This window comes from Macaca thibetana, chromosome 11 (assembly GCF_024542745.1).
Source record: "Macaca thibetana thibetana isolate TM-01 chromosome 11, ASM2454274v1, whole genome shotgun sequence".
Taxonomy (NCBI): domain Eukaryota; kingdom Metazoa; phylum Chordata; class Mammalia; order Primates; family Cercopithecidae; genus Macaca; species Macaca thibetana.
The window spans coordinates 93,020,628-93,035,962 of NC_065588.1; the positions used below are offsets into that span (position 1 = coordinate 93,020,628).

The following is a 15,335-nucleotide window of genomic DNA, read 5'->3' on the forward strand; positions in this document are numbered from 1 at the left end:
TGGTTGATTGTTTTGCTCATTTTCTGTGGCATAAATTAAGCATCATCTTACCTGGAATAAATTAGCAATATTTTCTTGCTTGCTCCTCAGTTAATTACACTTTAATTAGTTAAAAAATATTTTTGAGTGCTTACTGAATACAGGTGCCGTTCCAGGCAAGGAGATAGAGCAGAAGAAAGACAACAGGGGCTCCTGCTTTCCTGGAGCTTACAGTCCAGTGAGGAAGACAAACACCAAATACATTAAGCACATAAGTATATGTCAGGTCAATCACAATACACAGCTGTCAAGGACAATCAAGCAGAGTTGAGGGGATGGAGAGTGACCAGGGCAGTGAGGTGCTGTTTTATTCAAAGTGGTTTGGAGAATCTCTACAATAAGCAAGTTTTGAGGGAAGTGAGCCATGGAAAGATTTGAGGGAACAACCTTCCACGTGGGAGCAACTGTGAGGGCAAAGGTTCTAAAAGGGATGCTTGCAAGAAGTGGTTGAAGAAAACCAAGTAGGCAAAGTGAGGCTACAATGAGGAGGAAGAGGAGGAGGAAGAGGAGGAGGAAGAGGAAGAGGAGGAAGAGGAGGAGGAGGAGGAGTAGGAGGAGGGACCTAGGAGTCAGATCATGTAAGACCTCATAGGGCTTGATAAGGACTGGAATTTTCTCTAAATAAGATGAGAAATAGCGCAGAGTTTTGAGCAGAGAAGCGACATGATAGGAATTAAATATGAAAGGACACTGCTTACTATTGGGGAAGAGGCTGCGGATGGGCAGGGGTATACATTCGGAGACCAGTTAGGAGGCTGTTGCAGATAATCTGGGTGGGGCATGATAGTGATTGAGATGATTGTGGTGAAGGGAGTGAGCAGCAGTCCAGTTCTGGGTGTGTTGTGAAGGTACAGCCAGCTGCATTTGCTGATAATGGTTTGGATACAGGATGTAAGAGAAAGGAGGCAAGGATGACTACAGAGTGTTCAACCTGAGCAACTGGTAGGAAGACGTTTTCATGTACTGAGATGGGGAATACTGCTCCAGATAGGGGTTGAACATGTTAAGTATGAGTTTCCCAGTAGACATCCAGGTGGAAATGCAGCATAGTTAGGTGCAGATCATATAGGGTCTGGAATTCAGGGGAGAGGTTGGGGTTGCAGGGACACATTTGGGAACGCTAGAAGAGAGATTTAAAATCACAGAACTGGATGAAATCAGCTGGGGATGAGGCAGATAGAGAAAAGCAAAAGTCAGAGGACTAGACATTAAGGTCACTCACATTTAGAGTCCAGGAGGATGAGAAGGAGAGAAACCAGTTGGGTAGGATGAGAAGAGAGAGTTTTCAATGGTCACTGCTTTCACTGAAATAAATCAAAAGGTCAGAAACAAATTTTTACAAGTAGATTCCAAACTTCATTTTTATCAACTAGTTTTCATAAGATAAATGTATGGGTGAATCTATCTCCCAATAGATTCTGATTTCAGATTTTGTATTCTCAAAGTTAATTTGCAGCTTTCCAGCTTCAGTTGGGAATTTAAAAAGTGTAATTAAAAGAGGAAATGTGTTCAAGATTTATAATTAAAATAGGTGCCAATGGTATTAAGCTGCGGGCTAGTTATTTAAAGAAGGGATTAATGAATTAAGTTTCACTTGTAAAAGAAGTAACTGAAAAAGTCCTACAGATTACTATTGAACTTTTCACAGGCCTTTAAAAAAATTCTCTATTTTAACATTATATTGGTATTCTGCTCTTATCACCAAATCTAAAGTCCCATTATTAAACTCTCTTTAATTTATACCAACAAGGATTTCCCCTTGGATTCAGTTACTCACTTTTCAATGTATTATGGGTAATGAAGAATATCTTCAAAGAAGGGAAAAAATTTTAAAACACTTACCAATACTTTTTCAATAAAAGCTATCTGTGATGTATTGTTTTGGGAGGTTCCCTCAAAAGCAGATCCTGAGACTAGGATATGGGAACAATAGTGTCTTTGGGAAGTGATTCAAGGAAGTAAGGTGAGCTAGTAGGAGTGCTAGATAGGGAAGTGGGGAAAACCAATTCAGAGAGCGTGAATGAGAAGGTCACCGATATGGGTAACTGGGGCTCTCAGAGAGACTGGGTAGAACACTTCTGTTGTTCTTGTTTGGCAAGGTTTATTCTCTGCACTTCTAGTCTCTCCTGAACATTCTTATGGCCAGGCAAAGACGTACAGGTACTTGAGTAGGACACCATCTACATGTGTGCAACCTGTCCATGGAAGCTGTTGGTGACTTCCTGGTGACGAAGGGGGTTGAGGAAGGGGCAGAGGGACATCACTGTTGGATTCTACCAATGGAAATCTTTTAAAAAGGGTCTTCTATACCAAGAGAGATGCATCCTACTAGATACATCAGTCTCCTGTGGCAAATAAACTAAATGTTTCCTAATGCAACATTGTATTTAGAGCCAAATATAATGACAAATAATACACCAAAAAAGGAAAAAACAACCAAAAATATTTATTCTGAATAGCAATACAATTTTGTCTCAAACTGGTAAAGATTTTTTTTAAGTGATAATACTCACTGTTGTTAAAAGTGCAATAATTCTGACATCTTCATACAATGTGGGTGGGAGGTGGGAGTGTAAATTGAGCCAGACTCTTTCAATTTTCTCAGTATATTCATATCTTTTGACCTAGAAATTCTGCTTCCAGGAATCTATCCTAAGGCAGTAATCACAAATATAGACAAAATAGTCATCAGTGTTATTTAAACTAGGGCTGAATGATGGGATAATGATGGGGAAGTGGCTCCCCGAGATGTCCAGCAATAGGAAAGAGATTATTAGGCTGCATTCGTAGGATAAAGTATCACCTACTCATTAGACTGAAGTTTACAAATAATTTAATGATATGTGAAGAAAATTATGATGTAAAAGTTTAGTGAACATGGAATACAAATCTATTTTAAAAAATTTAAAATACATCAAAAAGACATTAGTAGGAAAAACATCAAATATTAACATTGTATTTCTTAAAGGAAGTTGACATGTATGATTTTTACTTTCTTTATACTATGCTTATTTTTTCTGACTAGAGCATAAATTACTTTTTCAATAAAAATGATAATTAAAATAATTTTAGAATACATTAAATGTTTTATTTAAAAGAATACTCAATCTTGTTCTTGCTGTTACTACTTGTATTTTGACAGATATTTCAATCATTTGACTCAGGAAAACCTCTTACCAGTAAAGAAAATATACAGGTAAGGATAATAATATTTTATAAACATGGTTTTCCTAAGTGTGGATAATTTTTGAGTCATTCTAATCTATTTGGTTGATACAGTCTTTGATTCTGAAAATCTGCTATGTAATATTCTTTTTTTTGCCCAGTATCTTTCACAAAAAGAGGATTCTACTGCCCATCTAAATACATTTGTTCCTGTCACAAATGGAATGATTGGGACTTAAGCACTTGATGACCTAGTAATATTTGAATATCTTGAAATAATAATTTTTAAAAATCCTAGGAGTATTGGCAGTCTGTCTCTCCTAGGAAGTGTTAGAGCAGGAGAGCTGTGGCACAACCCTTGTTAAAGGGGGCTATGGATGAGGAAGGAGTTCATAGAACCAGGCGACAGTTAATGCAGATAGATACACATGGTTTTTATTTTTTTAAGTGCTAGGAAACAGCATTAAGTAAGGTATTTATTTTTAATTAAATAATTTTGAGAGGTATTTTCTCAAAGTTGCTTTATTTTTGTCTTCCATAATTTTAATAAGAATATATCTAACTTTTATTAAATGTAATCTTATTACTCTTCTATTAATGTGCATTTTATTTCACAAAGTTCACTTTTAATTATCCTTCAGATGATTTATTGTTTTTTATTTTCCTAAAAATTTGTTTTAATTTATAAGCAATTTGCCTGAAATGAAATAACTGGTATTAGGAAGATAGAAATATGTATTCATATTTCATTTTAGTGTTCCAAGACCTTTGGGTATCTAAGAATATTTCTTCCTTTCCCATCTTAAATGCCAGGGCATCCTAAAACACTTCCTTAGGGAGTGGTTTTTGGTATAAAAAGAATGTCTGTCTGATGATTTCTTTTTATGCAAAAAGAGACTAACAGTATAATGGAAATTCGGTTTCTATTAGCTAATTAGTTAAAACAGTACTGTTGGTCTGCTTAAGACTCTTCAGATTATACTTTATGTTTTTTTGCATAAAGAAGCGAGTGCTAAATAATATTACTAATTAATCTTCTTTTGATCCTCAAGTGTTTGTGTGTAATTGTCAAGGCTCATTAAATCACTGTTTGCTGTGGAGAGAAAAGAGAAGAGAAACCTTCTCCCAACCAATCTGAAGTCTCATGCTTCAAGCTCTTTCAAACAATGGAATTTTTTTGTTTACATAAGGCAAATAGTTTCTCTTTTTTTTCTAGAATAGATAGCCCCAACATCTGCCTTACATATTAATTCAACAAATAAAATCAAGAGCTTATTGTGTGTAAGGCGGTAGGCTGCCAATCAACATTAGTTCTGATGCTGTCAATCAACACTAATCAATCGACAATACAGACAAACTACAAACTCTCATGGAGCTTGTATTTTAATGGGCAAGACTAGTAATAAAGCATGATATATAAGTAAATATGTTATAAATATGTAAATTATATAGTGCATTAGAAGGAGAACCATGCTATGGGAGAAAATAAATGCAGCTGTGCCTAAAGGGAATTGGGAGCATGGGGCTAGGTTGGAGATGGTAATTTTGAATGGGGTAATCAGGTTAGTCTTCACTGAAGTGGCTTTTGTGAATAGACCTGGAACAGCTAAAGGTGCAAGTCATATGAAATCTGGAGAAGGAACAATCTAAAAAGAGGGAAAGGTAAGTACAAAGGCCCTGAGACAAGATTGCCTAGCTTGGCGAGGGACATCTAAGCCAGTGTGGCTAGAGCTCTGTGAATGATGGGAGCAGTAAGAGATAAGGTCAGACAGGTCAAATTGAGAAGGGGTAGTAGGGCCATTGTAACCAGGCTGTTATCTGAGCAAAATGAGGAGCCACTGGAGAGTTTTGAGCAGTAGTGTGTCCTGACTGATTTATGCCATAAAGGGATTACTTTTCCTAATCTGTTGTGCCCGCCATGTGCCAGGTACTGTTCTGATGCTGTCAATCAAATACATCGTCAACCATAATACAAATTCCCAAACCTCAAAACGTTTACATTTGTGTGTGTGTGTGGGTCTCTCTCTCTCTCTCTCTCTCTCTCTTTTCTCTCTCTCTCTGTGTGTTGGAGATATTGAGTTTACAGATGTTGGATTTGAGATATCTGTTAGACATCCAAGTGGAGGAGTTGAGTCAGAAGTTGATTCTGTGAATTTGGAGTTCAGAAGAGAGGTTGGAGCTACAGCGAAAAAGTTGTGATTTCATCAGTATTCAGATGAGATTAAAACCATGAGCCTGATTAAGATCACCTAAGGGGAGGGAGTGAGGAGAAGGAAGAGTACTGAGTTCCAGGACAGTCCAATATTAAGAGGTATAGGAGAAGAAGAGGGACCAGCAAAGAAGACAGAAAAGGAGAGGCCAGAGGAATAGGAAGGAAACCAAGGGAGTGTGGTGGCCTGAAAGCCAAGAGGAGAAAGCATGTTTGGAAAGAGTGGGTGATCAGTAGTACAAATTTTGATGATGAATCAAATACAATAATACTCTGAATCTTAAACATGAGTTTTTTCACATTTAATGTCTCTAAAATCAGAATGTGTTTTACAGTTCATGGCCTGTGACAGCTTAATTGGCATATAAAATAATGGCATCAGATCAGAAGTAACATGGTATTTGAAGACTGATAACTGAACATTGGATTTAGCCAAGTGTAGGCCATCAGTGAATTTGACCAAAGGGTTAAGATGTAGGGATGGAGTGGGTTTAGGAGCAAATGAAAGGAGAGAAACTGGAACTCTTCAGAGTGTTGTTGTGAAGGGGAGGAAAGAATGGGGTAGTGGCTGGAGAAGGAAGTTGGGGTATAGAGAGTTTTGGGGTTATTGAAATGGAGGAGATGAAGCATGGCTGTGTGCTGATAGGAATGTTTCTGTAGAGAGTGGCATATTTATGATATAGGAGAGAATGGCTGAGTAGGCCATTGGAGAAAGGAATGATGGCCTAAGTGGTAATGCCAGCCTTAGATAGCAGAAAGGAAGGTAGAGCTGTGGGGGCAGATGCTCAGGTGGATGAAACAGATGGAGGAGTTTGCTCTACTCTGACTGCTTCAGTTTTCCTAGTGAAGTGGAGGAAGCAAGGCCATTGGCTGGGAGGAAATCAGGGAAGGAAAGGTTAGAATTCTGAGGAGAGAAGGGTGCAAAATGGTTGTCTAAGAAAGAAAGAGAGGGTGAATGGACTGGCAAACTATTGGAATATTACCAGGCAGCATTGAGGTTTGGTTGGGTACTTAAAATGGGATAATTTGTGTGATTGTGTGATTTTTCTCCATCCCTTTTCCACCCCAGGGATGCAGACCCTAAGAGGGCTCAGAGTTGGATTTCAGAGTTGGAGCTGCGATTTTGCTAAGGAAGTGTGTTTGGATAGGCGAGGACCCAGCGGGTTGAGGGTGTATATGAGAAGGGTTTCTAATGATTGACGGTGGACTCTAAGCAGGGTAGGGAGATTGCTTGTCTGCCCGTCTTTTCTTCTTCCTGTCATGGTATCTCTGATTTACTCACACTAAAGCAGAGTAGCCGGTGTATGTGTCTAATGAGCTTCCAGTTTGTCTGTTTTGATAAAGGATCCCATCCTTCACTCTGAGCACCAGGTTTACTCTGCCATGATGGCAGAACTGGCCTCATGAGGCACAGGTCAGAAATTGGTGGGGAACAGCAGAAGCATTGTTGAACTGTTGAGATGGTTCCGACGTTACATGTCTCTCTCAATAGACCTCCCATTTACAATACCCTGTGCCCAGCCCTATATTCCTTCATCCAACACCAAATGTGGACTGCAAAAGAATGAAACTAATAATATCTGAAAAGGTATTTTTCTAACTTGCTCTTTTTCCTTTTTTCCATTTTTTTAAGGCAATGGATGAATTAAGAAATAAAGGCTTACCTGCAGTTCTGGTTACAATTGGCCAACCGCATCTCTTAAATAAGTTTAATTTTGTTAAAGCATACTTTTTCCTAAGTGTGGCTGCGACAATAAATTGTGTCCCAGAAAATAAATTTAAGACAGTAATTACCGACAGGAGCAAACCAAACCTACCAAACTTGAAAGGTAGTTGTTTTATTTTTTGCCTATTTCCCTTTCTCCTTCCTTTCCATAACTATTCTCCCAGCCCCCACTAATCTATATAAATGATATAGTATATATTCTTCCACATCTTTCTCTAAGCTCATATAATGACACACATATGTACTTATGTCTAGGTGTATGCATATACATACCTGTTTATATATATCCATATTCATATACTTTATATATAATATACTATCATATATATATACACATACATGATAGGATTTATCATTTATTTACAAAATGGTATATTCACATTTTTTTGCATTTGGTATTTCCCATGCAGAAAAACTTCGTTGAAATCACTCCAAGTCTACTGCTTTGCTTTGGTTCGTTATATTGACTGTATAGTATTCTAGGCCATGATCATCCCCCATGTATGTTCCTTGGAAACAAAGTGCGTGTGCACCAATAGAAGAGTGATTGAATAAGAAGGAATGTGCCCCTCCACTGGTGCATGTGCACTTCATTTCCAAGGAACATTGCCACTGTGCAACATACCCAGATGACATAGTGTATCTTTCTATGAGGTATATAACCCATGGGTGGGATTTATGGGCCATGGAGAAATTTTCAATTGTATTAGATGTTGCCTTAAAAATAGGTGATTTTCACCATTCAGTTTGATATTAACTGTGGGTTTTTCATAGATATGCTTTATCAGGTTGAGCAATTTCTCTTCTATTCTTAGTTTGTCAAGTGATTTTTATCATGAAAGTGCTGAATTCTATTAAATGCTCTCTCTGCATCTATTGGGATGATTATGTGGTTCTTGCTTTTTATTCTGTTGATATGGTGTGTTACATTAATTGATTTTTGGATGTTTAACCAACCTTATATTCTTGGGATAAGTCCCACTTGATCATGGTTTATAATTTTTTTTGTTTGTTTGTTTGAGATGGAGTCTCACTCTGTTGCCCAGGCTGGAGCGCAGTGGTGCAAGCTCAGCTCACTGCAACCTCTGCCTCCGGGTTCAAGTGATTCTCCTGCCTCAGCCTCCTAAGTAATTGGGACAATAGGCGCCTGCCACCATGCCCAGCTAATTTTTTGTAGTTTTCGTAGAGATGGGGTTTCACCATGTTGGCCAGGCTGGTCTCAAACTCCTGATCTCAAGTGATCTGCCTGCCTCTGCCTCCGAAAGTGCTGGGATTACAGGTGTGAGCCACTGCGTGTGGCCTATAGTTCTTTTTACTTGTTAGATTCTGTTTGCTAGCATTTTGTTAAACATTATTGCCTTCATACTCATAAGACATATTGGTCTTTAGTTTTCTTGCAGTGTCTTTGTCTAGTTTTGATATCAAATAATTCTGGGGCCTCAATTTTAAAATGTAGGTTTTTCTTATGGTGAGACCAACAGATCAGATGACTGCCATTGAAAAAATAGTTACAGTTTCCAAGAGGAAGGGTGTGCCACACCACTGTGGGAGAAGGGAACATAGGAGAGCTGGGCTGCGTCTCAGGAGGCAGAGGGCAGTGGGAGGGAAACATGAGCAAGAGCCTTTATTGTGGTTGCTATGCAAATGAATGGGTAAGGCAAGGTGAACAGGCTTAGTATTTGAATAATTTTAGTTTGAGTAATTTCAGTGAGCCCTGACAGGATAGGGGCTGTCTCTAGATGACTGATAACTGGGCTTGAGGTGATTAGGGGAAGAGTGGCCTAGAGTAAGAGCCTAATAAAGGAGGTGGTGGGGGCATGGGCTCTTTAGTTTGCACATGAAAGGTGTGCTCACAGGTGAGTCTTTTACCATCTCTAGGAATTGGGAGATCAGCAAGGCCCCAAATGTTATCATTTCTGCATCAGACATACAGAATTTTTTTTTTTTTTTTTTTTTTTTTTGAGATAGAGTTTTGCTCTTGTCACCCAGGCTGGAGTGCAATGGTGCAATCTAGGCTCACTGCAACCTCCGCCTCCTGAGTTCAAGCAATTCTCCTGCCTCAGTCTCCTGAGTAGCTGGGATTACAGGTGCCTGCCACCATGCCTGGATTATTTTTTTTGTATTTTTAGTAGAGATGGGTTTTTATCATGTTAGCCAGGCTGGTCTTGAGACATACAGAAAATGTAAAGACATAATTAATATAGCCTCATAGAATGAGTTGGGAAGTATTCCCTCCTCTTTTATATTTTAGAAGAGTTTGTGAAGAATTGATATTAACTCTTTAAATGTTTGGTAGAATTCAACAGTGAAGACATCTGAGCTTGAACTTATATTTGTGGATAGCATTTTGATTAGCAATTCAATCTCTTTTTGTAGTTCTCTTAAAATTGTCTATTTCTTGACTCAGTTTTGATAGTTTGTGTCTTTCTAGGAATTCATCCATTTCATCTGTGTTATTTAATTCATTGGCATACAGTTTTTCATAGTCTTCCTTTATAATTCTTTTTTTGAAATTTGTAAGATTAGTAGTAATGTTTCCTCTTTCATTTCCAATTCTATTAATTTGAGTCTTTTCTCCTTTTGTTTTTCTCAGTCTAGCTATAGGTTTTTCGATTTTGTTGATTTCTTCTACTTTTTCTTCTATTTTCTATTTTATTATTGTATATTTCAGTCTTTATTATTTTCTTTGTTAACTACCCTTACGAGTTGGGAAAAAAACTTAGAGGAGCTCCTGTGTTATCAGTGTTACTTTGCTTAAGCTAGACACTCTGTCCCACAAGGTGGTGGGGCTGGGTGGAACAAGGGAACCCTGTCTTCTTAGTTGTGCCAGTTTGAAGTGAAGTTTCCATCTCACTGAACAGACCAGGGGAAGAGAAGTAGTCATCTTTCTCCAAATACCGCAGACTTGTAGTACTGTTCTCACCACATTTTAGTAAGTGTTTTTGAGTAGATGTTTAATTATTTGCTGTATGGCTTTAGAATCATTTCCAGAGACTTCAAGCATTAAAAAACCAATAATTTTTACTAATTTAATGGTAAAGTGGGTTCATAGAGCTCTTCACATTGGGATGCCAGCAGTTAATCTCCTGAACAATGTGTTTTTGAGATTTATCTATATTTATGTTGGTAGCTGTGGTTCCTTTATTTTCATTTTATTTCTTCATGTACTGATGATAGACATTTAGACTGTTTTCTATAAACATTCTTGTACATGTCTCTGAGTGCTTATGAGTAAGAGCTTCTGTATATCTAGGAATGAAATTGATGTGTCATATTTAACTTAAAATTTAAAGTTAATTAGTATCTCTACCCTCTTCATAGATCATTTTGCTCTGATCACCCCTTCCTACTTTAATAATTTGATAGCTTTAGGTTTTAGGTTTTTTTTTTTGTTAATTTGATATTTAGACATTATACTATTTTTTTCCCACTCAATAGTTGTTTAGCTTTACCAACTTATTTGCTGTTTTCTTTGCTCACCATTACTTATTCTGTTTCAGACTTTGGACATCTCTTTTCCCTGAGATGTTATATCCTTTGTAAGTTTAGATAAATAGCTAGTGTGTCATTATCATTTATTTAAAAAATCTATCTTTTCCTCACTGAAATAAGAAATTCATTATGTAATAAATTCTCATATGTACTAGGTTATGATTCTTTTTTCATTTTACAGTTTTAAAAATTAATATGTAATAGTTGTACACATATGTGGGGTTTTTTTTTATATACACATAAAGTGTGTAATGATCAAATCAGGGTAATTGGGATATCCTTTATCTCAAACACTTGTCATTTCTTTGTGTTGGGAACACTCTGAATCTTCTCTTCTGTTTTGGAATATACTATAAATTCTTGTTAATAGTAGTCACCCTACTATGCTATCAAACACCAGAATTTATTTCTTCTATCTAATTGCATGTTTGTACCCACTAATGAACTTCTCTTCATCCCTCCTTCCCATCTCCCCTTCCCAGCCTCTAGTAACCACCATTCTCTCTATCTCCATGAAAACAATTTTTTTCTTAACTCCCACATATGAGTGAGAACAGGCAGTGTTTTTCTTTCTGTGCCTGGCTTATTTCACTTAACATATAAAGAACTCACACAACCCAACAGCAAAATAAACACAAGTAATTCAAATAAAAAGTAGGCAAAAGACCTGGGTAGATATTTATCAAAAGAAGACATATTAGTGGCCAAAAAGCATATGAGAAAATACTTACCATCCCTAATAATCAGGAAAATACAAATCAAAACCACGATGAGATATAATCACACCCCAGTTAAAATGGCTTTTACCAAAAAGACAGAAAATAGCAAATGCTAGTGAGGATGTGGAGAAAGGAAAATGCTCATATACTGTTGGTGGAAATGTAAATTAGTACAACTATTGAAAACAGTATGGTCATTCCTCAAAAAACTGAAAGTAGAACTACTGTATGATCCAGAAATCTTTTCTGTATATCCAAAAGAAAAGAAAATCAGTTTATCAAAGGAATACCTGCATTACCATGTTTATTGCAGCACTATTAACAATAACCAAGATATGGAATCAACCTAAGTGTCCGGCAATGGATGAATGGATAAAGAAAATATGGTATATATACACAATGGAATATTATTCAGCCATAAAAAAGAATGAACTCCAGTCATTTGTAGCAACACAGATAGAACTGGAGGACATTATGTTAAGTGAAATAGGGTATGATTCTTGATTCTCTATTTCTACTACTGATTTTCCTGGCTTCTTGTGTTAATAAAATAGTTAATTTGATTTTATGACTGGAAACTATTTATTACCTCCTATGTTATTTGAGAATTGAGAATGTAACAGTGAAAATAAACACAAAAATACTCTCTTAAAACTTGTTATGGTAGAAAAATACAGTGAATTAAATGAATAAAGGCATTGTGGATTACATGGTAACAAGTGCTTTGGAAAGCAGGAAAGGGGGTTAGAGAGTATAGGAGTGGGGTGTAATTTAAAATAGGGTTGTCAGGAAGAGTCTTAATAAACAGGTGATATTTGAGCACAGGTCTAAAAGAGGAGAGGGAATGAGATGTGAATTTCTGAGGAATAGTATTCCAGATTAAGGGAACAAATACCGAGACTCTGAGATGGGCATGTGGCTGGCATGCTTGAGGAACAGCTGGAGCCCAATATGGCTGGAGCAGAGTGAACAAAGGTGAACATTCTAGGAGATGCTGTCAGGGAGATAACAGAGTGATTATGAAAGGATTTGAAGGTCATTATAAAATATTTGGCTTTTATTCTGAATGAGTTGGAATACCACTGGAAAAGTTTTAAGAGGAAGAACTAAAAGTTTCTAAAGCCTAACTCTGGTTTCTGTATTGAGACTAGGTTAGGCTATGGGGTTAGGGGAACCAACAGGGTGAATAATTTGAAGAGCATAATCATATTTCTTTTTAAAAGGCTATTGAATAATTCAATTAGAGCTTATGGTGGCTTCAACAAGAGTAGTTGCAGTGGAAGTGGTGAGAAGTAGCCAGATTCTGGATATACCTTGAAGGTGGAGTCAAAAAGATTTGAAAGGGAAGATCAGAAGTTCACTCTGGGGCAGGTTAAGTGTGGGATGCCTTTTAAGCACCTGAATGGAACTAAAGAGTAGATAGTTTGAGATGTGATTCTGGAGCTCAGGAGAGAAGTCCACACTGAAGAAATGTTTCCCAATCATTAGCCTATAGATGGCATTTAAAGGCCTAAGACCGCGCGTCATCTCCATGGAAACGAGTTTAGATGGAGAAGAGACAGGAGAAATGCTTGGTTTCATCAACAAGAGGTCAAATAAATGAGGGAGAGTCCACAAAGGAGACTGAGAAAGGATGAGTGAACAAGGTGTTTTGAGGAGGAAGGAGTGATCAATTGAATCAAAAGGCCAAGGAAGATGGAGGTTGGACTTAACAAAAAGAATGTCATTGAAGAATCTAGAAGATGAACTTTGTTGAACTAACCCTTATTGGAGCGGAATCAAACAGAATGTGTGCAGGGGAATCAGAATGAATGGAGATAAATGGGGAGGCTGCTGAAAGGGACAAAAGAAGGTTTTTTTTTTTTTTTTTTTTTTTTTTTTTAAACTGAAAAAGTAACGATCTGTTTTTGTTTTGATGGGAATCATCAAATAGAAAGAGGGAAAATAATGATGATGCAAGGTGTGGAGTGAGATTTCTAACTTGATACCCTTAAGTAGGCAAGATGGGAATAGAACTAGCACTCAAGTGAAGGGTTTGGCCCTACATGGCAACATAAAATTCACCTATAATGACAAGTTGAAGGGCAGAGTGTATAGGTTCACATGCTAGTGGATGGATAGATGTGTTGTAGATATGTTTGCAAGTTATTTGGTAATTTCTTTGGTTTCTTCATTGGAATAGGAAACAAAGACATCAACTGAGTGAGAACCAGGGAGGAAGTGTTGGAGATTTAAGGAGAGAAGAGAAGGGATAAAGTAGTTGTCTGAGGGCATAGGAGGGCAGATGGACTAGGGAAATGGAGCAGGACTGCTGGGCAGCTTGCAGAGCCTTTTTGTATTTCTGTATGAATTTAAAGTGAGAAGAGTTAGCATGGTTTTTTTCCCAGCCACATTAAAATTCAGGGGTGCTGATGTCAACAGAGAATTGGATTTGCTGGGGCTTGGGGATTGACCAGGTGGGTGCCATAAAGGAGAGATGGGTAAGGACATTTAAGGTGTTTGCAAGAGTGATTATGTTTGATGAACTAAGGAACTAAAGCTGGGTAAGGAGGGATGAGATGGCAGGGGAAAGAGAGGGAAAGGGAACAGTGAAACACTGGTAGTGTCAATGGATTGTGGGTTCTAGAAGGGGTAAAGTATTGCTGGATTCATGATTCCTGAAAGAACAATCTGGAAAAATATTAGTACTTTTGTCTGTTAAGGTCATCACTATTCACCCTTCACTTTTTCCTATTTTCCTTATATATTCTTAGGAATATTCTGCTTGCATACTTCAAGGTAATTCAATCTGATTCTAAACAAGAAAACTACGATAACAAAAGACAAAAGGCTTTTTCATTGGAATTCGTTAAGATGCTTATATTAATTTTAATGTAATTTATATATTTTTATTGTCTTCCCGTCCAAGAACATATTTTCTCATTTTTTCATATTTTTTGCCCTTTTAATTTTCCCTTCCTGGAGTTCACAATTAGGCCCATTTTCTCTACTATCATTTGTAGATAACATAGCAGCTAGTTCACTTACCAAGCTACTCCACTCAAATCAAAGACCTGGAAAAACTTTCAGTTTCCCCTTTTCTCCCATGCTTTTCCCTTCAGCAGGTGACATCACCTCACTTCACATCCAACTCCTGGTTTTAGTTGATTTTAATTCTAGATTCTTATTAGTTTTCCTTTAGCATGTCCATTCTATTTCAATTACTTTATTTAGTACTACCTTTTTACATATGTAATTACCTGTTTAGAATAAAATATGTAGATTTTCTATCCTTTCCTCAGTATTTCTAGATGTTAATCCTAGTCTTCTGGCTTCCATAAAAGCAGATAAGAGATCTATTTCTTTTATTTTAGAAAATTTGATTTTTTGATTGGAGATGTTTCTCTTAATTCTTTTAGATCAGGGATTTGATTGGAAGCACATCTGCCTGATACCTGCCTAAACATTGAAAGAATCTGCATTTTGACAAAGCATTTCATTCCAGAAAGCATTTTCTGGTACTCTGCTTGCACTTCCCTAAGTGTTCTTATTATTTTGGTTTCAATTTGTCATGCCTCCTAGCAGTTCTATTTCCCATTTGAGTTTCCTCTCCTTGCCTACTGAGCCCCTGTAGAAGTCAGGCTAAGCTGGTCTGTTGTAGCAAATCAGTCTTTAAATATCATGGCTTACCACAGCAAGGATTTAGTTCTTGCTCAGATTGACAAGGGGCTGTGTTTTGCAAAGCCACTCAGGTACCCAAGTGCTACTATCTTGGAGGCGCACCATCTGAAACACTCTGCTCTGACCTTGCCTAGAAAGGCATAGGGTGGCACATGAGCCCTTAAATGGAACTCTGAAATTTAGTCTGGTTAATTGGAAAAGACCATATTTAAGTGCAAATAGGGCAGGAAGTATGGCTTGCCAAGTGCTCAAAAAGGAGAGGAGCATGCATTAAGTGAACATGATTAGTCTGAACCTCAGATCCTGGATATGGTGTTATTTTTGC

General features: G+C 37.4%; 1 protein-coding gene across 2 annotated transcripts in view; it reads left to right on the forward strand.

The window, feature by feature from the left end:
- Window positions 1–15,335, forward strand: part of CFAP54 (cilia and flagella associated protein 54) — a 382,780-nt gene that overhangs the window by 196,594 nt on the left and 170,851 nt on the right. For both annotated transcript variants that reach the window (XM_050749308.1, XM_050749309.1), the window contains 2 exons: window positions 3,182–3,235; window positions 7,047–7,242. In XM_050749308.1, coding sequence (XP_050605265.1) covers window positions 3,182–3,235; window positions 7,047–7,242 — 250 coding nt within the window. The remainder of the gene's footprint in view (window positions 1–3,181; window positions 3,236–7,046; window positions 7,243–15,335) is intronic.